The 21,893-nt window shown below is 55.3% G+C and overlaps 1 protein-coding gene across 2 annotated transcripts; it reads left to right on the forward strand.

Annotated features, from left to right (window-relative positions):
• Positions 1–21,269, forward strand: TFEB (transcription factor EB). Of its 2 annotated transcripts, none has more exons than XM_058819277.1 (9): positions 1–460; positions 14,007–14,254; positions 15,161–15,415; positions 16,125–16,205; positions 16,740–16,860; positions 16,968–17,024; positions 17,943–18,018; positions 18,519–18,666; positions 19,545–21,269. In XM_058819277.1, the coding sequence occupies exons 2-9, from the start codon at positions 14,060–14,062 to the stop codon at positions 19,971–19,973; spliced, it is 1,362 nt and encodes a 453-aa protein (XP_058675260.1). In that variant the 5' UTR covers positions 1–460; positions 14,007–14,059; the 3' UTR covers positions 19,974–21,269. The 2 variants fall into 2 exon arrangements, with proteins under 2 accessions (XP_058675260.1, XP_058675261.1); XM_058819278.1 differs by having other exon boundaries at positions 14,010–14,254.
• Positions 21,270–21,893: the final 624 nt, after the last annotated feature.

Consider the following 21,893-nt stretch of genomic DNA (forward strand, 5'->3'; position numbering starts at 1 on the left):
GAACCGAGCCCAACCGGGCCGGACTGCGCCGAGCCGAGCCGAGCCGAGGAGCCCGACGGAACCGAGCCCAACCGGGCCGGGCCGAGCCAAGCGGAGGAGCCCGACAGAACCGAGCCGGGCCGAGTGGAGCCGAACTGAGCCGAAGAGTCGAATCGAGCGCAGCCGAACCCAGCCGAGTGGTGCCGAACCGAGCCGGCCGAGCGCAGCCGAGTGAGCCGAACAGATCCGAACCAACCCGAGTGGGGCCGAACTGACCTGAGAAGAGCCGAAGAGCCGAACCGAGCCGGGCCGAGCGCAGCCGAGCCGGGCCGAGCGCAGCTGAACGGGGCCGAACCGAGCCGGGCCGAGAGCAGCCGAGCGAGGCCGAACAGAGCTGAACCGAGCCGAGGGCCCGAACCGAGCGAGGCCGAGCAGAGCCGAGCGCAGCCGAACCGCTTCGTTTCCTCGCCCTTCCCCGCGGGTGAGTGCGGGGCCGGGGGTCCCTGGGGACAGGGGGGGCCCCCTCGGCTCGGAGCCCACCTTGTGGGGTGCTGGGGCGGCTTGGGGGTGCTCCCCCCTGTCCTGCGCCATCCCGGAACTCGGAGTTGCTTTTTCCCCCTTATTTTGCTGTAAATAATCAGCCCCCCTCGCCCCCGGGAGGCTCCAGAAGCTCGTCCCGGTGCCCTCTCCCAAAACTCGGCGGTCCCAGGGGTTTTGAGACCCCCGGCAGCTCGGGGGGACCTGCCCGGGTCGCTTTTCCCATGGGGAACCCCCCCGAACACGCCTGGAGAAACTGAGGCACGGATGCTCCGGGACACCCCCCGGTTTGGGGGACGCAAAGTGGGGACTTTTCCCATTTAGAAAAAATGGGAAAATTGAGATACCTCGTGTCACTCGGCTTTTGGGGGGTCACCAAGAGGACACACAGCGTGTCCCTCCTTCCTGGGGAAATTTGGGGGAGGAATAGAGGGGACTGCCCCGGAGCGATTAATTACATTCATGAATTAATTACGAGGCAGGAAAGGATTACGCGGCCCCCAGAGCTTGGGGGCAGTCAGATGATGGAGGAAATTTCCTTAAAAAAAGTAAAACCCCCCAAAAAATTTAAAAAAAAAAGTAAAAAAAAAAAAAAGAAGAATAGAAACACGAAGAAAATCTGGTGGTTATTGTGCTGGTGTAAGATAAATAAATAAGCCGGTGCGAGTCCGGGGAAAGCAGGGCTCGTTTCCAGGAATCCCGGCGTGTTCCCCCCCTTGGGTGTTTTTTATATAACAGAGGCCGGCAGGCAGCGGAGGGAGCCTTTGGGGGGGTTATTTTATTTTTTCTTTCCCCCGCCTTCCCTGTGCTTCCCTGCCGTGTTTGCTCGGCTTCATGCGCGGCTGCTCCGGGCCGGGAACGGGGCTGGTTTGTCCCAGCCTGCTCTGGCTCACCTGCTGCAGCAGGGGGCAAATCCCAAAGCTGGGCAAGGGTGGCAATTTGGCATTGGGGTGGTTGGATCTGGGGGGGACACCCAGATTTGGGGTGGCTGGGTTTGGGTGGAACACACAGATTGGGGTGGCTGGATTTGGGGGGAACACCCAGATTTGGGGTGGCTGGATTTGGGAAGAACACCCAGATTTGGGGGGAACACCCAGATTTGGGGTGGCTGGATTTGGGGGGAACACCCATATTGGGGTGGCTGGATTTGGGAGGAATACCCAGATTTGGGAAGAAAACCCAGATTTGGGGTGGCTGGGTTTGGGAGGAATACCCAGATTTGGGGGGAACACCCATATTGGGCTGGCTGGATTTGGGGAGAACACCCAGATTTGGGGGGAACACCCAGATTTGGGGTGGCTGGATTTGGGAAGAACACCCAGATTTGGGGTGGCTGGATTTGAGGGGAAATACCCAGATTTGGTGGCTAGATTTGGGGGGGAATACCCAATTTTGGTGGCTGGGTTTTGGGGGGAGCACCCAGATTGGGGTGGCTGGTTTTGGGGGGAACACCCAGATTTGGGGTGGCTGAATTTGGGAGGAATACCCAGATTTGGGGTGGCTGGATTTGGGAGGAACACCCAGATTTGGGGTGGCTGGATTTGAGGGGGACACTCAGATTTGGTGGCTGGATTTGGGGGGAACACCCAGATTTGGGGTGGCTGGATTTAGGAGGAACACCCAAATTTGGGGGGAACACCCAGATTTGGTGCTGGTGGTGGTTCAGGCCAGCACGTGGAGGTGTTTTCCGAGGGATGCTGGGTTTGTTTCCTGCTGAATTCTGGGTTTGTTTCCTGCCGAATTCTGGGTTTGCTTCCCGAGGGATGCCGGCCCCGCGTGTTTTGTGTTTTCTGAGCGATCTGCCCGCCCTTATCAGTAGGAAACTGCAAACTGTGCTGGGGTGGAGCTGCTGGATGGGGCCATCCGGGTGTTTGGGATGGAGCCCTGAGCCCAGCCAGGGATTTCAGATTTTCAGATTTTATTGCTTTTTCCACTCTGCTTGTGTGTGTGTGCTCCTGGTCTGCCCTGCCCTGTTTTCCTGGAACGCTGGAATGGGGATGGGAAAAGCCCCTTGGGATGATGTGTGGGGTCACCATTCCCAGGGCTGAGCAGCACGAAAAAAGCAGGGAAATGGGATATTGGGAGGGTGTCCCCCTCCGAAAATCCACAGTGCTGAGGGTAAAAACATCCTGGTGTTGTGGGGTGCTGGAATGGGGAGCTGGGTCTGGTGTGATGGGATCCCACCCCTGGATTTGATGTTTCTCCCTCATTTCCTGGGGTGTCGATGGCAGGGATGGAGCTGCCGCACCCCTGTCCCCTCTGTGGGGACAGAAATTCCCATCTGGAGTTTTTTTGGGGTGGTTTTAGAGGGCACCTCAAGCTGGGTTTGCCTCAAGGGAGCAGTTTTGTCAGTGTGTGTGTGTGTGTGTGGTTATCCCATATCCCAGGCAAAGAGGAAGCGGGCAGGGGCCAGCAGCAGTCAGGTGATGGGGGAAATTTCCTTAAAAAAAAAATTAAAAACCCAAAAAAAACCCCCAAGGTGGCCTTCACCACCTCCATGAGCTTTGCCAAGCTGTGTGGAGGCAGCTGGGGTCACTCTGGTGGCTCTGTGACACTTGAGGGGGGCCTCAAAGTGGGGATTTCTCCCTGACCACACTGGGATTTTGTGCTCATCTTTATTTTCCTCTTTCTAGAGAGCCCCCCATGGCTCTGCCCTCATCCCTCCCAAATTCCTGTCCCTGCTCCTGGCACCTGGCTGCTGCTCGGGGCAAGATTTCCCTGTGGGTTTCCCAGTTTTTAGGATGATTTCTCCCCACTTTATGTGTGATTTCTCCCCAGTTTTTAGGATAATTTCTCCCCACCTTATGTGGTGCTTTCTCCCCAGTTTTTAGGATGATTTCTCCCCACCTTATGGGGTGCTTTCTCCCCAGTTTTTAGGATAATTTCTCCCCACTTTATGTGTGGTTTCTCCCCAGTTTTTAGGATGATTTCTCCCCACTTTCTGGGATGATTTCTCTGCACTTTGTGGGATGGGCATGGGATAGTTTGGGTGGCATCACCTGGCCGGGCTCACCTGGGGAGGACTCAAGGTGTCCCCAAGGTCCCTACAGGTTGTGCCACCTTGAAAGCCTCTTCTAGGAGCCCTTCTCCTCACCTTATGGGTGGTTTCTTCTCCCCAGTTTTTAGGATAATTTCTCCTCACTTTATGTGTGATTTCTCCCCAGTTTTTAGGATAATTTCTCCCCACTTTATGTGTGATTTCTCCCCAGTTTTTAGGATAATTTCTCCCCACCTTATGGGGTGGTTTCTCCCCACTTTCTGGGATGATTTCTCTCCGCTTTGTGGGATGGGCACCGTGGGATGGTTTGGGTGGCATCACCTGGCCGGGCTCACCTGGGGAGGCCTCAAAGTGTCCCCAATGTCCCTTCAGGTTGTGCCACCTTATCCTGAAAGCCTTTTCTAGGAAAAGCCCCCGGGGTTTTGTCACCTTTTGGCTCCAGACAAACTCCCCACACCCTGAGCTCTTGCCTCCTTTGCTTAAATGGCTGCAAATTCCGGATAAACCTGAAATTCCCAGTGTGGGGATGGCCAGGGGGGGTTCTTGGAAGCCTCAGGGACCAGCAGAGCTGGCTCCTGTCCCGGCTGTGCCCTCGGGATTTTGGGAATATTTTGGAGGAAACGAGGAAGGGGCTGCATCCACCTGGCACAGATTGCTGCCAGGTGAGGAGGGAGCCGGTTTGGCTGAATATTTTGGAGAAAAAGGGCAGGAAAAGGAGAAATCTGAGTGGGGAAAATCCCTCTGAGCTCCTGCACTGCTCCAAGCAAACGCGCCTGGGAGATTTTGGGGAGTGGGAATATCTTGGGGGAAATGAGGAAGGGGCTTCACCCACCTGGCACAGATTGCTGCCAGCAGGTTTGGCTGAGCATTTTGGGCAAAAAGTGGCAGGCAAAGGAGAAATCCCAGCTGGGATTTTGGGGTGGTGGGAACATTTTGGGGAAATGAGGAAGGGGCTGCATCCACCTGGCACAGGTGAGGAGGGAGCAGGTTTTGGCTGAACATTTTGGGCAAAAAGGGGCAGGCAGAGGAGAAATCTGAGTGGGGAAAAAAACCCTCCGAGCTCCTGCAGGGCTCCAAGCAGAGCAACGTGCCCGGGAGAAGGGGCACCGTGCCAGGCCAGGGGCTGGGCTGGCACCAGGGGCTGCCAGGGGAGCAGTTTGACCTTGAGGGAGCAGGAAAAGCTGCGGGCAGAGCCTGGCACCGAGGAGGGCACAGCACAAACCCCTCAGAGCGGGTGAGGTGGGCACGGCAGGGGATGCCAGGGGGGCTGGTTGGGGAGGGCAAGGCAGGGGCCGTCCCCAGTTTGTTTATTTATTTCTGGGGCCTGGTTCCAGGAGCTCCGAGCCTCCGGGCTGGGTGCTGGGGGCTGGACGCGGGGTATTTATAAATGTGACATGCTCGTGGGGATGGATGGATGGATGGATGGAGGTGGTGATGGGAGTGCCTCTGGCTCCAGGGAGGGGACAGGGGGTGGCCGCTGTCACCTGGTGCTGGTGGCACCAAGAGCTTGGGGCGCCCGGAGCTCCTGGGATGGTTTTGTCGAGCATCGCCGCTTTCCGGGGTGGTTTGTCCCCAGTTTTTGGGTGGTTTCTCTTCACTTTGTGGGATTATTTCTCGCCACTTTCTGGGGTGGTTTCTCTCAATTTTCTGGGATGATTTTCCCCACTTTATGGGGTGGTTTCTCCTCTCTTTCTGGGATGGTTTCTCCCCCCTCTCTGGGATGATTTTCCTCACTTTATGGGGTGGTTTATCCCCACTTTTTAGGATGATTTTTTCCCCCCCTTTCTGGGGTGATTTCTCCCCATTTTCCGGGATGATTTCTCTCCACTTTGTGGGGTGGTTTCTTTCCACTTTGTGGAATGGTTTCTCCCCATTTTTTGGGATGATTTCTCCCCACTTTCTGGGGCAGTTTCTCCCCACTTTCTGGGATTATTTCTCACCACTTTGTGGGGTGGTTTCTTTCCACTTTGTGGGTGGTTTCTTTCCTCATTCTGGGATGATTTCTCCCCCCTTTCTGGGTATATTCTCCCAATTTCTGGGATGGTTTCTTTCCACTTTCTAGGGTGATTTCTTTCTACTTTCTGGGGTCATTTCTCCCCACTTTCTGGGACGATTTCTCTCCACTTTCTGGGGAGGTTTCTCTCAATTTTCTGGGATGATTTTTCCCCACTTTATGGGGTAGTTTCTGTCCACTTTATGGGTGGTTTCTCTCCACTTTCTGGATGATTTCTCCCTGCCCTTTCTGTGATGATTTCTGCCCCCTTTCTGGGATGATTTCTCCCCACTTTATGGGTGGTTTCTCTCCATTTTCTGGAGTGATTTTTCCCCACTTTATGGGGCAGTTTCTCCCCACTTTATGGGTGGTTTCTCCCCAGTTTTTAGGATGATTTCTCCACACTTTCTGGGGTGGTTTCTCTCTGCTTTCTGGGATGATTTCTCCCCCCTTTCTGTGATGATTTCTCCCCATTTTCTGTGATGATTTCTCCCCATTTTCTGTGATGATTTCTCCCCATTTTCTGGGGTGATTTCTCCCCATTTTATGGGATGATTTCCTCCCCCCTTTCTGGTATGATTTCTCCCCATTTTTTGTGATGATTTCTCCCCACTTCTTAGGCTGATTTGTCCCCATTTTATGTGATGGTTTCCCCCCCCTTTCAGGGGTGATTTCTAGGATTTCGGGGCGGGTTGCAGCGCTGTCCCAGCCCCCTGGAGCAGTGTCAGCCCTGCCAGTTCCCCCGATTGCTCATTTATTTATGCGCTTCTTTCCAAAGGCCAACACCCAAACCCCGGGCCGGGCTTTTCCTTGGGGGGCTGCGCTCCCAAATCTCCTTTTTCCCCTCCTTTTCCCGGGATGTGCAGCAGGACCTGGAGCCTCCCAAGGTCACCTCGGTCCCTTCCTCTGTCCTGATTAATCACCGTGCCCGGGGTGGTGGCTCTGCCCATCCTCCTGCCTTGTTCACACTTTTATTTTTAATTGCTGCCCTGGAGGGGGCCGGGGCTGTGAATTCCCGGTGATGTTTCCATCAGGGCTCTCCTGCAGCTCCTGCCCGGCTTTGTTTGGGGGGTCTGGCCCCTCTTTTGAGGGGTCCCTTTGCCTCTCTGTGCCCCCAAACCTGGCCAGGAGTTACCATCCTCCCCATCATGCCCAGCTGGGTGATGCTGTGCAGCCATCCCTATGCTGGGTGGGTTTTTGGGGGGTAAAAGAGGCGATTTTTGGGGTGGAGACACCAAAGCAAGGCTGTGTGTGTGTATTATTAACCCCTTAATGGCTGCCATGCCCAGCAGGGTGATGCTCTGTAGCCATCCCTATGCTTTTTGGGGGTAAAAGAGGCGATTTTGGGGTGGAGAGACGCCAGAGCAAGGCTGTGTGTGTATTATTAACCCCTTAATGGCTGCCATGCCCAGCCGGGTGATGCTGTGCAGCCATCCCTATGCTGGGTGGGTTTTTTGGGGGTAAAAAAGGCGATTTTTGGGGTGGAGAGACACCAGAGCAAGGCTGTGTGTGTGTGTGTGTGTGTGTGTGTGTGTGTGTGTGTTATTAACCCCTTAATGACTGCCGAGCCCAGCTGGGCTCTGCTGCCCACACCTTGGCACCACCAAGGGGGTTTTTAATGGAAATGGAAATGGGTTTTTAATGGAAATTCAGTGGCACAAAGGACACACAGCCCCTGTGTGAGATCAGGGCCTGATGTTTCTCCCTCCACCAACTCCCTGCTCCCTCCTGGGTGTGCCAGCCTTACCTGGCTGTTTGGGGAATGTTTGTTTTTTTGTTTTTTTTTTTTTTTTTTTCCCTGTGGGATCCCTCAGCCCTTTCCAGGGAACAGGGGGCAGGGAAAACACTTGGCCTCTGCCCCAGCTCCTGTTAACAGCGTCCAGCTCCACGTTGCTGACATGCCGGGGCTAAAAACAGCCCTGGTGACTCAGAGCCTCGGTGCTGCTGTCAACTGACCCCGGGCTGGCTCTGCCAAGCCCCTCCTCTGCCTGCTCCTCCTGCCTTCTGCAGGGCTGCGAGCTCGGGGTGTGGGCAAGGAGTCTGTGGATGGGGCTGGGATGGCTCCTAGGGATCTCAGGGGCTTTGCTCCAAACAGCTCCTGGGTGGAAGGAGCTTCTGGATGGGGTTTGGATGGCTCCCAGGGGTCGCAGGAACCCTGCCCCAAACAGTTCCTGGGTGGAAGGAACCTCTGGGTGGAGCTGGGATGGTGCCCAGAGGTCACAGGAACCCTGGCCCAAACAATTCCTGGGTGGAAGGAACCTCTGGATGGAGCTGGGATGGTTCCCAGAACCCTGGCCCAAACAGATCCTGGGTGGAAGGAACTTCTGGATGGAGCTGGGATGGTGCCCAGGAGTCACAGGAGCTCTGATCCTGGGTGGAAGGAACCTCTAGATGGGGTTTGGATGGTTCCCAGGGATCCCAGGAGCTCTGCCCCAAACAGGTCCTGGGTGGAAGGAGTCCCTGGATGGAGCTGGGATGGTGCCCAGGGGTCACAGGAACTCTGATCATGGATGGAAGGAGTCTCTGATGGAGCTGGGATGGTTCCCCAGGATCCTACACAGCTCCTGGGATGGTTCCTGGGGTCACAGGAACTCTGATCCTGGGTGGAAGGAACTTCTGGATGGGGCTGGAGTTGTCCCCAGGGATCTCAGGAACCCTGGCCCAAAAAGGTCCTGAGTGGAAGAATCCTCTGGATGAGGCTGGGATGGTGCCCAGGAGTCACAGGAGCTCTGATCCTGGGTGGAAGGAGCTTCTGGATGGGGCTGGGATGGTTCCCAGGGGTCACAGTGATCCTGTTCCAAACAGGTCCTGGGTAGAAGGAGCCTCTGGCTGGGGCTGGGTCTCTGGATGAGGCTGGAATTGTCCCCAGGGATCTCGGGAACCCTGGCCCAAACAGGTCCTGGGTGGAAGGAGCCTCTGGATGAGGCTCAGGATGGTTCCTGGGGTCACAGGAACTCTTCTCCTAGGTGGAAGGAGTCCCTAGGCGGGGGTGGGGATGGTTCCCAGGGATCCCAAACAGCTCCTGGGATGGTTCCTGGGGTCCCAGAGCCCTGCCCCAAACAGGTCCTGGGTGGAAGAATCCTCTGGATGGGGCTGGGATGGTTCCAGCCCAACTCCATTTTCCCAGCCCAGGGAAGCACAGGACAGGGACTGACCAGGCTGCACCCCCAGGGAATGCATCTCCCTTCCCTGTGCTGCTCAGCAGCTCAGTTATTCCTGGTTATTCTTGGTTATTCCTGTTTATTTCTGGTTATTTATTTCTGATTATTTCTGGTTATTTATTTCTGGTTATTTATTCCTGGTTATTCCTGGTTATTTCTGGTTATTTATTTCTGGTTATTTATTCCTGGTTATTCCTGGTTATTTCTGGTTATTTCTGGTTATTTATTTCTGGTTATTTATTTCTGGCTATTCCTGGTTATTCCTGGCTATTCCTGGTTATTTCTGATTTTTTCTGGTTATTTCTGGTTATTTATTTCTGGTTATTTATTCCTGGTTATTTCTGGTTATTTCTGGTTATTTATTTCTGGTTATTTATTTCTGGCTATTCCTGGTTATTCCTGGCTATTCCTGGTTATTTCTGATTTTTTTCTGGTTATTTCTGGTTATTCCTCGCTCTCCCTCCAGGGCTGTGCTGTCACCAGCAGTCCCCCTGGCACTGGGGGGTGGCTCCATGGAGGATCCCCAGAGCTGCTCCAGGAGGTGGCAGAGCCCCGAGCCCTGCGGTGACACGGGGGCGGTGACACGGGGGTGGCTGCTCAGAAACCACTGCTCAGTGCAGGAGGGGACATCGGGCGCTGCCCCGCAATCCCTCGGCTGGTGACAGAGCCACTGCCCCAGCTGGCAGTGCCACCTGGAGGGACACAGCACCTGCAGTGTCCCCAGGCTCAGGTGTGCCTCAGAAACCCGAGCTGCCCTGAGGCATTGAGGCATTTTCCAGATTTAACCTCAGGGATCGTGTTACCCTGCGGGGGAGGTGGCACTGAGGTGGCACTGAGTGCCTGACGGGTGCCACACATCTCCTGCCACCCTCTGAGTGATGAGAACCCCCAAAGCCACCGCACCAGGGCCCTGCTGGGGTTTATTTCCAGCTCGATCGGGGCCGTTTAAGAGTGGAAAAATCAATGAGCAGCTCCGGGAGGGAGAGGGGACAGCAGGGGGACAGGGCAGGGAGCATCACCCACCCAGGCCCAGCTGGGCTGGGGACTGAGGGAAAAGGAGAAGGAAGAAGTGAAAACAGCTTTGTGCTCACCACGGGCCGGCCCAGCCTTCCCTTCCTTCCTTCCTTCCTTCCTTCTTTCCTTCCTCGTTTTTGATTTTCAAACCTGGGGGTGGCAGGGAGGGAGCACCAGGGACCCCAGCCCAGGGTTTGTTCTGATGTCACCAAGCTGTCACCTCATCACACACCCACAAAGCCACCCCGTGTGTGCCCCAGCCTGGGAACGGGCTCTGCTGTCACCCTGCAGGGACAGGGGACAGGGGACAGGGGACAACAAGGCTGGGGTCACCTGGGTGGAGAACAGAGGGGCTGGGGGACCCTGGAGGTGCCAGCAGGTCACAGAGGGGACTGGGGACCCTGCAGGTCACTGAGGGGATTTGGGGACCCTGCAGGTCACTGAGGGGCCTGGGGACCCTCCCAGTGCCAGGCCCAGCAGGTCACTGAGGGGATTTGGGGACCCTGAAGGTGCCAGCAGGTCACTGAGGGGATCTGGGGACCCTGAAGGTGGCAGGGCTAGCAGGTCACTGAAGGGATTGGGGATCCTGAAGGTGCCAGGAGGACACTGAGGTGATGTGGGGACTGTGAAGGTGCCAGCAGGTCAGTGAGAGGACTGGGGACCCTCCCAGCCCAGGCCCAGCAGGTCACTGAGGGGATTTGGGGACCCTGCAGGCCACAGAGGGGTTTGGGGACCCTGCAAATCACAGAGGGGATTTGGGGACCCTGAAGGTCACAGAGGGGTTGGGGACCCTCCCAGCCCAGGCCCAGCAGGTCACTGAGGGGATTTGGAGACCCTGCAGGTCACAGAGGGGTTTGGGGACCCTCCCATTGCCAGGCCCTGCAGGTCACTGAGGGGATTTGGGGACCCTGAAGGTGCCAGCAGGTCACAGAGGGGATCTGGGGACCCTGCAGGTCACAGAGGAGATTTGAGGACCCTGCAGGTCACAGAGGGGGTTTGGGGACCCTGCAGGTCACAGGGGGGATTTGGGGACCCTGCAGGTCACAGAGGGGATTTGGGGACCCTGCAGGTCACAGGGGGGTTTGGGGACCCTCCCATTGCCAGGCCCTGCAGGTCCCAGCTCCCCCTCACCCCAGGCCAGCCCCAGTTCCTCATTTTCAGCAGCCACGAGGGGTGCAGGGAGGGGAAGTTACAAAAAGTCCTCCTCCAAACCCGCTCGTTTGTTTTGTGTCCCTGCAGCCCAGGAGTGAGAAAAAGCGTGGAAAAATTGATGCAGCCACTGCCCCAGGGGACAGGGGACAGGGGACAGGGCTGGGTGTGTGCCAGGGACACCTCTGCACAAAGCTGTCCCTTGTCACTGCAGGGATGTGGCACACAGGGATCCCTCACCCCCTGTCATTATGGGGGGAAAAGGGGCTGGAAAAGGCAAAGTTTGGGGAGCTGACAGGAAAGATGGAGAGAGAAAAGGGCCTGGAGTGCCAGGACAAGGGAGAATGGCTTCAGAGGGCAGGGATAGATGGGATTTTGGGAAGGAATTCCATCTCCCACTCCAGTGGTGCCTCCCTGTGCAAAAATCAGGGATGCCTCTCCTGATTTTTCCATCTCCCCACCCTTGCTCTCTCTCCAGCCTCTCCAGCATTTTCAAAGGGTTCCCAACTGCCCTCAAAGAGGGAAAATAACTGGAAAATGGACTCCTGTGGGTGTTGCTGCCTCCAGGGACAAGACTGGCTGGGGCTCTCCCAGTAAGGACCAGTCTGGGGCTCCCACTGGTGACTCTGGCTCGGTGGGAGAAGCACTGGGTGCCCTCCCAGCAATAACAGGGTGGAGCTGCCATGCCATGGGCTCCTGTGGGCCAGGGGAGGGTGGGATGTGTCCCCAGGGTGGGCCCCGTGTCCCCATCCTGTCCCTCCTGACTCAGAGTGAAAGCAGAAGCTGCTCAGCATTTTGGGGGCTGGGGGAGTGGGGAAGCCAAGCAGAACCAAAGGGGTTATTTTAAACCTGACCCAATTTCCCCCTTCTCCTCACCAAGCCAAGCCCTGGCCACCCTTCCCCATCCTCATCCTCGTCTCCTGCAGCTCTTCCTGGCAGTTTTTGGCTCTCCCAGCCCTGTTTTGTGTAAGGAGGCACTTGGGGGATCCTGTAGCCAGGCTGGGTGGTGGCACCAGGGCCAGCAGGGCTCAGTGTGCTGTGGGTGGCTTCCCGTGACACCCACGAGTGCCAGCCCTTCCTGAGAAAAGCCTCCCTCCCTTCCCTCCATGTTTGGGGTTTTACATCCCCCGTGGGCATCCCCTGTGGGGTTCCCCCCTTAATTCAGCCTTGGTTTGGGGTTGTACATCCCCATGGGTTTCCCTCTTCATTCAGCCTTGGTTTGGGGTTGTCCATCCCCTGTGGATTTCTCCCTTAATTTTGGTTTGGGGTTGTCCATCTCCATGGGTTTCCCTCTTAATTCCTCGTTTGGGATTGTCCATCCCCCATGGATTTCTCCCTTAATCCAGCCTTGGTTTGGGGTTGTACATCCCCTGTGGATTTCCCCCTTAACTCAGCCTTGGTTTGGGATTGTACATCCCCTGTGGGTTCTCCCCTTAACTCAGCCTTGTTCCATCCTCTCTGGGGCCTTTTCCAGGGTTCTGTTTCTCACCCCAAATCCCCTCCCGTGCCCTCCTCCAGGTCTGTTCCCACATTTCCCTTCACGAAGCTCCAGTGGATCGCTGCCCCCAGCTCTGGGCTGCCATCCCCCTGGGGCCAGGCCACCCTGGCTGATGAATTCCTTTCCCCTGGCTGCTATATAACTGCTCTTGAGCTGTGTCATCCTTAATTCCCCTCCCCTGGCCGCTCAATAGCTGCTCTCCAGCTCTGTCATCCTCCACACTGCCTTGATTTCATTTCCCCTCCGGGTAACTCGTGGCACAGCTCAGTGTGGCTCTCACCACCGAGGCCCTTCCACCTCTGAACTTGCATTTAAACAGCAAAACCCTGTTTGAATTTCTCTGCTTTCCCCTCGCAGCTTTCCCTCTGCCTCCCGTGCTCCGCTTCCCTGCCACGCTGCTGCAGCATCTCCTGCATCCCAGCGGTGCTGCAGCATCTCCTGCATCCCAGCGGTGCCGCTGCAGCATCTCCTGCATCCCAGCCCTGCCGGGGTGGCCGGGGGTGGCTCCTGGAGCCCCGGCAGGCGTCCCCCACCCTCCGGAGCCGCCGTCCCCTTTGTCCCAAGGAACAAGGGCCGCTCTGTGCCGGGCTGGGGCCGCTGTGGTCCCCCCGTCCCCGCGCTCGCGTGCGGCTCCGGCACAGAGCACAGAGCCGGCCTTGTCCCGAGCCAGCTTTGCCTGCTCCTGCCCCCGGGCTTTGCCTGCTCCTGCCCCCGGCTCCTGGCACCCTCCGGCCTTTTCTTGCTGCTCTGCCCTCACTTTCTGTTTCCCTTTGGCTGCCGCGCTCGCGCTGGGCTCTGCTGGCTCCGGGGTGAGTGCACAGCGCGGGGTTCTGGCTGCTCCATCGGGGTTCCCTTCCTGCCAAACCCTAAATTCTCCCCTCCCCTCGCCAATCCCATCTCTGGGCACCCTTCCCCATCCTCATCCTCGGTAATTTCCCTTCTCTAGAGCTTCCTGGGGGTGCTTTTGGCTTCCTCAGCCTGGTTTTCTGTAAGGGCACAGCTGTGGGGGGGTGTCACAACCAGGCTGGGTGGTGGCAGCAGGTCCTCAGCCAGCGCTGGGATTCTCCTGGTTTAATCACGAGCCAGAGTGGATGTCTGTCCGTGCCTCAGTTTCCCTGCTGTGCTGGGCTGTGGGTGATGTGCAGTGTCCTCCTGGCAGGGTGACCTCCGAGCCAGAGTGGGTGCTCTGGGATCTCTCCGTGCCTCAGTTTCCCCACTGTGCCAGGCTGTCGGTGTCCTCCTGCCAGTCTGTGGGTAACGTGCCGTGTCCTCCCAGCAGGGTGACTTCAGTGCCAGGGTGGGCACTCTGGGATGTCTCTCTGTGCCTCAGTTACCCCGCTGTGCCAGTCTGTGGGTGATGTGCCGTGTCCTCCTGGCAGGGTGTTGGTGACATGCTGTGTCCTCCTGGCAGGGTGACCTCCGAGCCAGAGTGGGTGCTCTGGGATCTCTCCGTGCCTCAGTTTCCCCGCTGTGCCAGGCTGTCGGTGCCCTCCTGGCAGGCTGTGTGTGATGTGCTGTGTCCTGGCAGGCTGTGGGTAACATGCTGTGTCCTCCCAGCAGTGTGACCTCTGTGCCAGAGTGGGTGCTCTGGGATCTCTCCGTGCCTCAGTTTCCCCACGGTGCCAGGCTGTCGGTGTCCTCCTGCCAGTCTGTGGGTAACGTGCCGTGTCCTCCCAGCAGGGTGACCTCAGTGCCAGGCGGGCTGGTGGCCTCCGTCCCCGTGTGCCGCCATGGCGTCGCGCATCGGGCTGCGGATGGAGCTGATGAAGCAGCAGGCGCAGCAGGAAGCCGAGCGGGAGCGGGTGCAGCAGCAGATGATGATGAGCTACATGCAGCAGCAGCGCATGCCCGTGGCCTCCAGCCCCGCCATCAACACCCCCGTCCACTTCCAGTCCCCTCCGCCCGTGCCCGGGGAGGTGCTCAAGGTACCCTGGTGTCCCCTCCAGGTGGTGATGGTGGGGGTCCCAGGGTGAGGGGAGAGATGACTTGACTCCATGTTCCAGGAGACTGATTTATTATTTTATTATATATATTATTTATATTACATTACATTACATTACATTACATTACATTACATTACATTATTATATTATATTATATTATATTATATTATATTATATCATATCATATCATATCATATCATATCATAGAATTTTATTTTATTATAATATATAATATATAATATATAATATATAATATATAATATATAATATATAATATATAATATATAATATATAATATATGATATAATTATATAATATATACTATATAATTATATAGTATATACTATATATATAATTATATATTCTATATTATATAATATAATGTATAATATATTATATTATACAATATTGTAATATGGTATGATATATCATATTACATTATATACATATTACAATATATTACACATTACTATATATACATATTACATTATATTATATTATTATATTATATTATATTATATTATATTATATTATATTATATCATATGATATTATATTAAAATGACATACTAAAACTATACCAAAAGAATAGAAGAAAGGATTTCATCAGAAGGCCAGCAAGGAATAAAAAGGAATGGAATGATAAAAAAATCTCGTGACTGACCAGAGTCTGAGACAGCCGGACTGTGATTGGCCATTATTACAAACATCCACATGAGACCAATCACAGATGCACCTGTTGCATTCCACAGCCGCAGATAATCAGTGTTTACATTTCCTTTCTGAGGCCTCTCAGCTTCTCAGGAGAAAAGATCCTAGCAAAAAGATTTTTCATAAAATATGTCCGTGGCACCTCCACCCGGGTCCCTGATGGGTTCTGTCCACGCAGGTCCAGTCCTACCTGGAGAACCCCACCTCCTACCACCTGCAGAAGTCCCGGGACAAGAAGGTGCAGGCTTATCTCTCGGAGACCTACGGGAACAAGTTTGCTGCTCACGTCAGCCCCGCCAGCCACTCCCCCAAGCCACCCCCAGCCGCGTCCCCCGGCGTGCGGCCCGGCCACGTCCTGTCCTCCTCTGCGGGCAACAGCGCTCCCAACAGCCCCATGGCTATGCTCAACATCGGCTCCAACCCCGAGAGGGAGGTGAGCAGCGTTCCCTACTCTGGAAATTCTCCAGAGTAGAAATCCATTTTGGTTTGGGTGAAATGTGCATCTTTGAGTTAAGTGTGTGGTTTGAAAGTTGATGTTGAACCTTCGCCTCCTCTCGACTGTGGGTGAGAGGAGGGGGATGGAAGTGAGCAGGCAGCAAGCAGGGAAGGCTCTGTGTCCCTCCCACGTGTCCTTCCTGTCCCTCATGTCCCACATCCCTCTGTCATGCTCCAAAGGAGCTGGGGAGCCCAGCATGAGGAAGCTCAGGAAGCTCAGGCAACTTCTGGCTGCCTGTTCTCGTAAAAGCCTGGGTCAGAGAAGCTGCTTCAGCCAAAAGTGGTGGCCAAACAGAGGGACAGAGAGACTGCTACGAGAGCAGGACAACCTGACCCAAGAATTCTTCCTGATAAAGAAGAATTAGTGGCAAATGTCACGCGAAATCTGTAAAAATATGTATGAACCTGTTGTGAAATGGCAGGCATGTCTATTGAGAGGGGGATAAAAAAGGATCTGGAGCTCCCAGAGGTGTGCATGTCTGTTAAAGAGAGTGATCTCCACATGCTCCAGCACTGTAATAAACATTTACAGCTTTACAACTTTCACAAAATTGTAGAATTTGTTTGCTTTCCCCAGGCTGCTGGGGGAACTCAGGGTGCTGGGAATGGCAGAGGAGCCCACGGTCACTTGTCCCTTTCCCTTTCAGTTTGATGAGGTCATCGATGACATCATGCGCCTGGATGATGTTTTGGGCTACATGAACCCTGAAGTCCACATGCCCAACACGGTGAGTGGGGGGTGACAGGGAGGGCCTGGGGGTGTCACAGCCCTGTCCTGGCAGGTACAGAGGTGGCACAGAGGGGACCCTCTGCCACATCCCCACAGTGGTCCCTAAGCCAGCCTTGTCCTTGGAGGCAGTAGCACCCACAAGAATCAATTTTCCAGCTTTTGTCCCCCTTGAGCGCAGTTTGAACCCTTTGAAAAAGCTGGAGAGGTGGGAGAGAGGGTGGGGAATAGAGCCAGGAGAGGTTTCCCTGCCAGGAGCTTCCCCAGAGCAGCACCAGGGGCAGATCCATGGGGCAGCTGGTGCCTCCCAGTGGGATTCATCCTGCCCAGCCCTTCTCAGGTGTGATTCACCTGCCCTGTTGTGGATGTTGGCCATGGGAAGGGATCAGCTGTGCCCTTTCAAGTCCTGTTTTCTTTCCTGCTCTGGTGAAAGCTGCTTTAAGGACCTGGGAGGACAATTCCACCTGCCCAGCTGGGTGTGATCCTGGTGCCCAGCCCTGCATGGAGCTAACCCAGCTGTCCCTCTGCTTTCCAGCTGCCCATGTCCAGCAGCCACATGAATGTCTACAGCGGGGACCCTCAGGTGACAGCGTCGCTCGTTGGCGTCACCAGCAGCTCCTGCCCCGCCGAGCTCACCCAGAAGAGAGAGCTCACAGGTACGTCCTGGCCCCAGAGCAAGGGGCAGAAAGGGGGGTACAGGGACCCCAGTGCCAGCCCAGGGGCAGCTTTGTCCCCTCTGGGTGACACCCTGGGTCTCTTGCAGATGCTGAGAGCCGAGCCCTGGCTAAAGAGCGGCAGAAGAAAGACAATCACAACCTGAGTGAGTTCAGCTCTGCTTTCCCCATCGCTCTTCATCCTCATTCCTCTGAGCTGGGCCCCCTTCCCATCCCAGCTGACCCTCAGGGGAGCCCCCTGAGCCCCTCCTTGCTGGCTGTGCACAGTGGGGTGCAGGGGACACCTGGGGGGAACCCTTTGGAAAAGCTGGAGAGGTGGGAGAGAGGGATGGTGAGGGAGCAAGGCTGGGGAGATGGGAGAGCCAGGAGAGGTTTCCCTGCCAGGAGCTTCCCCAGAGCAGCACCAGGGGCAGATCCATGGGGCAGCTGGTGCCTCCCAGTGGGATTCATCCTGCCCAGCCCTTCTCAGATGGGAACCCTGTGGTGGCGCTCACAGGGGTCCCAGGATGAGGGAAGAGACGAGGGTCTGAGACTCCATGTTTCAGAAGGCTTGATTTATTATTTTATGATATATATTACATTAAAACTATACTAAAAGAATAGAAGAAAGGATTTCATCACACGGCTAGCTAAGAATAGAATAAGAAGGAATGATAACAAAGGTTTATGGCTCGGACTCTCTGTCCAAGCCAGTTGGGCTGTGATTAGCCATTAATTAGAAACAACCACATGAGACCAATCACAGATGCACCTGTTGCATTCCACAGCAGCAGATAATCAATGTTTACATTTTGTTCCTGAGGCCTCTGAGCTTCTCAGGAGGAAAAATCTTGAGGGAAAGATATTTCATAAAATATGCGACAAACCCAAAGGGAGGATCAGAGCTGCTGGGCCAGGCGTGGAGCAGAGCTGGCTCCTGAGCTTCCTCATCCTGGGCTCCCCAGTTCCTTTGGGGCACAACAGAGGGATGTGGGACATGAGGGACAGGAAGGACACGTGGGAGGGACACAGAGCCTTCCCTGCTTGCTGCCTGCTCACTTCCATCCCTCTCCTGTCACCCACAGTCGAGAGGAGGCGAAGGTTCAACATCAACGACCGCATCAAGGAGCTGGGAATGCTGATCCCCAAAGCCAACGACCTGTAGGTATCCATGGCTCCTGCAGGATTGGGGTGGTGCTCACAGGGGGCTCAGGAGGAGGGAAGAGATGAGAATGTTGACTCCATGTTTCAGAAGGCTTGATTTATTATTTCATTATATATATAATATTAAAACTATACCAAAAGAATAGAAGAAAGGAATTCATCAGAAGGCTGGCTAAGAATAGAAAAAGAATGATAACAAAATTTTGTGACTCACTGAGACAGTCTGGACAGCTGGACTGTGATTGGCCATTAATTAAAAACAACCACATGAGACCAATCACAGATCCACCTGTTGCATTCCACAGCAGCAACAGGCGTCATTGTAAATCAATGTTTACATTTTGTTCCTGAGGCTTCTCAGGAGAAAAAATCCTAAAGCAAAGATTTTTTAGAAAATATCCTGGCTACACAGGATTGGGGGTCACCGAGGGCTTTTTGGGTGGAGTGGCCACACTGCTGGCAGCCAGGTCCATCCCTTTTTCCATGCTGGGTGACAGGGACGTGCGCTGGAACAAAGGGACAATCCTGAAGGCGTCCGTGGACTACATCAAGAGGATGCAGAAGGACCTGCAGAGGTCCCGGGACCTGGAGAACCACTCGCGGCGCCTGGAGATGGCCAACAAGCAGCTGCTGCTCCGCATCCAGGTGAGCTCCCCTGGCTCTGCCCTGTCCTCAGCCCACCAAACCCTCACTCCTGCCCTGCTGAGGGCATGGCCAGGGTGTCTCCTGTGACCGTGCTCACAGGGGTCCGAGGATGAGGGAAGAGACGAGGATCTGACTCCATGTTACAGAAGGCTGATTTATTACTTTATTATATCTATATCTATATCTATATCTATATCTATATCTATATCTATACTATATCTATATATATCTATATCTATATCTATATCTATATCTATATCTATCCATATCTATATCTATATCTATATCTATATCTATATCTAATCTATATCTATATCTATATATCCATATCCATATCTATATCTATATCCATATCTTATTACATTTATTATTTTATTTATATTTCCTTATATATATAATATTAAAACTGTATTAAAAGAGTAGAAGAAAGGATTTCATCACAAGGCTGGCTAAGAATAGAAAAAGAAGGAATGATAACAAAGGTTTGTGGCTCGGAGACACAGTCTGAGCCAGCTGACTGTGATTGGCCATTAATTAGAAACAACCACATGAGACCAATCACAGATGCACCTGTTGCATCCCACAGCAGCAGATAACCAATGTTTACATTTTGTTCCTGAGGCCTCTGAGCTTCTCAGGAGGAAAAATCCTAAGGAAAGGATTTTCCATAAAAGATGTCTGTGACAGTCTCCTGCATTTTTTTTGGCTGGGAAGTCACCAGGAGCAAGGTCTTGATTCAAACCTGATGGCTGAGGCTCACTGCAGCGTGCTGAGCTTTGTGTGGATCTTCCAGATCCTTCCCTGGTGGCTTCTCACCTCCCTAAACATCCCTGTGCCATGTCCCTGAGTGTGACACCCCCTGTGTGTCCCCTTGGCAGGAGCTGGAGATGCAGGCCCGTGTCCATGGGCTGCCCACCTCCTCACCCTCGGGCGTCAACGTGGCCGAGCTGGCTCAGCAAGTGGTCAAGCAAGAAGCCAGCGGGGACGAGGGCACCCTGGAGCCACTGCTGCCACCCCCGGAGGCCGAGTCACAGCCTCAGCCAGCGCTGCCCGTGCCCCCTCAGTCCCCCTATCACCAGCTGGACTTCACCCACAGCCTGAGCTTCGATGACGGCTCCTTCCCGGACAGCCTGGAGCCCAGCTCCTCCTTCCCATCCCTATCCAAGAAGGAGCTGGACTTGATGCTGATGCAGGACACGATGCTGCCGCTGGCCTCTGACCCCCTGTTCTCAGCCATGTCCCCCGAGGCCTCCAAGGCCAGCAGCCGCCGCAGCAGCTTCAGCATGGAGGACGCGGACATGCTGTGATGGGGCAGCTGCCAGGGCAGGGGTTGCAGCTCAGCTTTGGGTGGGCACGGCCCAGGAGCCTCCTGGCAGGAGGAGCCCGTCCCACCACACACCTGGATCTCCCCAGGAGTTCCTTTGTCTATGCAAGGAGGGCTCGGGTGCCACCGAGTCTGTCACAGCTTCTTTTGGCCAGGAGGAGGAGGAGGATGGACCTTCCTGGCTTGGCCTGACCGCAGATTGCGCAGCCTGGCAGTGACATCTGGGCTGCTTTGCCTTTCAGCTGAAGCCTCCTGGCCTCACCCCCTTCCCTGGGGTGGTGCCTGGGAGCCTGGAGCCCCCGTGAGCTTTGTGTCCTGTTTGGTGTCTCCTCACCTTGCTCTGGGATCCTTCATCCCCACCGAGTCCTCCTCAGCCCGTGGATGCTTCCCAGTGCACCCAGTCCCTCCTTGCTGGGAGCACTCACTGCCTCTGGGGTCCCAGCAGGGTTAATTAGAGTGCATTCATTAATACAGCACCACTGGGGGTGTTGTCTGCAGGTGGCTGGTGAAGGTTCCAGAACACCTGGAATGGGGGGGGTTTGATGCTCCACCAGCCCCCCCGTTGTCACCCCCAGCACCCCAAAACCTCGGGGCAAGGCTGCCAGGTGACCCTGAGTGTCCTGGAGGTGTCCCCAACCAGTGTTTGTGCCCTGTGACACCCCCAGCTCTGTCCTGGAGGATAAGAGGGTTAAAAGGGTTTTCCTGGGAGGATAAAAAGGGTTTTCCACTTCTTTTTTTGGGGATACTCCTTGCAAGTCCTGCCCCACGTGGGCAGGAAGCTCCAGGCTGTGAGCAGGGAATGGTTGGTGCCAGCTGCCAAAGCTGAGCTGCTGCTCCCAGTTGGAATTCAGGGCTTGTTCCTCCTCCCAGTGTCACCAGTTTGTTCCACAGCTCTGCACTGGGGAGCTGCTCTGGGCTCTGCCTCAGGTCCTGACTTCCAAAATCCAGCTGGGAACGAGCTGGGAAGGGCAGGGGAAGGATGGAAAACCCTCCAGGGTTTATTGAGGGAGAGAAGCTGGAGAGGAGAGGAGACCCCTTGGGAATGGTCCCCCCAGGTCACTCTGTGTCCCCGTCATGGGGCTGGGTGACCTGGGGGGACACAGGAGTGTCCTGGGGGGACATAGAGGTGACCTGGAGGGACACAGGGGTGTCCTGGGGGACACAGGTGGCCCCTGGTGACAGGATTTGGGTTTGGAGGTAGAGGCCAGCCCCACAGGAGGGGTCTGTGCTGGGCTGTGGGGTCACTGTGTGTCCCCATCCTGGAGCTGGATGTCCTGGGGGTCACAGGGATGTCCTGGGGGGTCACAGGGATGTCCTAGGGGGTCACAGGGATGTCCTGGGGGGTCACAGGGATGTCCTGGGGGGACACAGGGATGTCCTGGGGGACACAGGGATGCCCTAGGGGGTCACAGGGATGTCCTAGGGGGTCACAGGGATGTCCTGGGGGGACACAGGGATGTCCTGGGGGTCACAGGGATGTCCTGGGGGACACAGGGATGTCCTAGGGGGTCACAGGGATGTCCTGGGGGTCACAGGGATGTCCTGGGGGACACAGGGATGTCCTGGGGGGTCACAGGGATGTCCTAGGGGGTCACAGGGATGTCCTGGGGGGTCACAGGGATGTCCTTGGGGGTCACAGGGATGTCCTGGGGGGACACAGGGATGTCCTAGGGGGTCACAGGGATGTCCTGGGGGGACACAGGGATGCCCTAGGGGGTCACAGGGATGTCCTGGGGGGTCACAGGGATGTCCTGGGGGGACACAGGGATGTCCTGGGGGACACAGGGATGTCCTGGGGGGTCACAGGGATGTCCTGGGGGACACAGGGATGTCCTTGGGGGTCACAGGGATGTCCTGGGGGGACACAGGGATGTCCTGGGGGGTCACAGGGATGTCCTGGCGG

The sequence above is a fragment of the Ammospiza caudacuta genome, chromosome 24 (genome assembly GCF_027887145.1).
Source record: "Ammospiza caudacuta isolate bAmmCau1 chromosome 24, bAmmCau1.pri, whole genome shotgun sequence".
NCBI classification, from domain to species: domain Eukaryota; kingdom Metazoa; phylum Chordata; class Aves; order Passeriformes; family Passerellidae; genus Ammospiza; species Ammospiza caudacuta.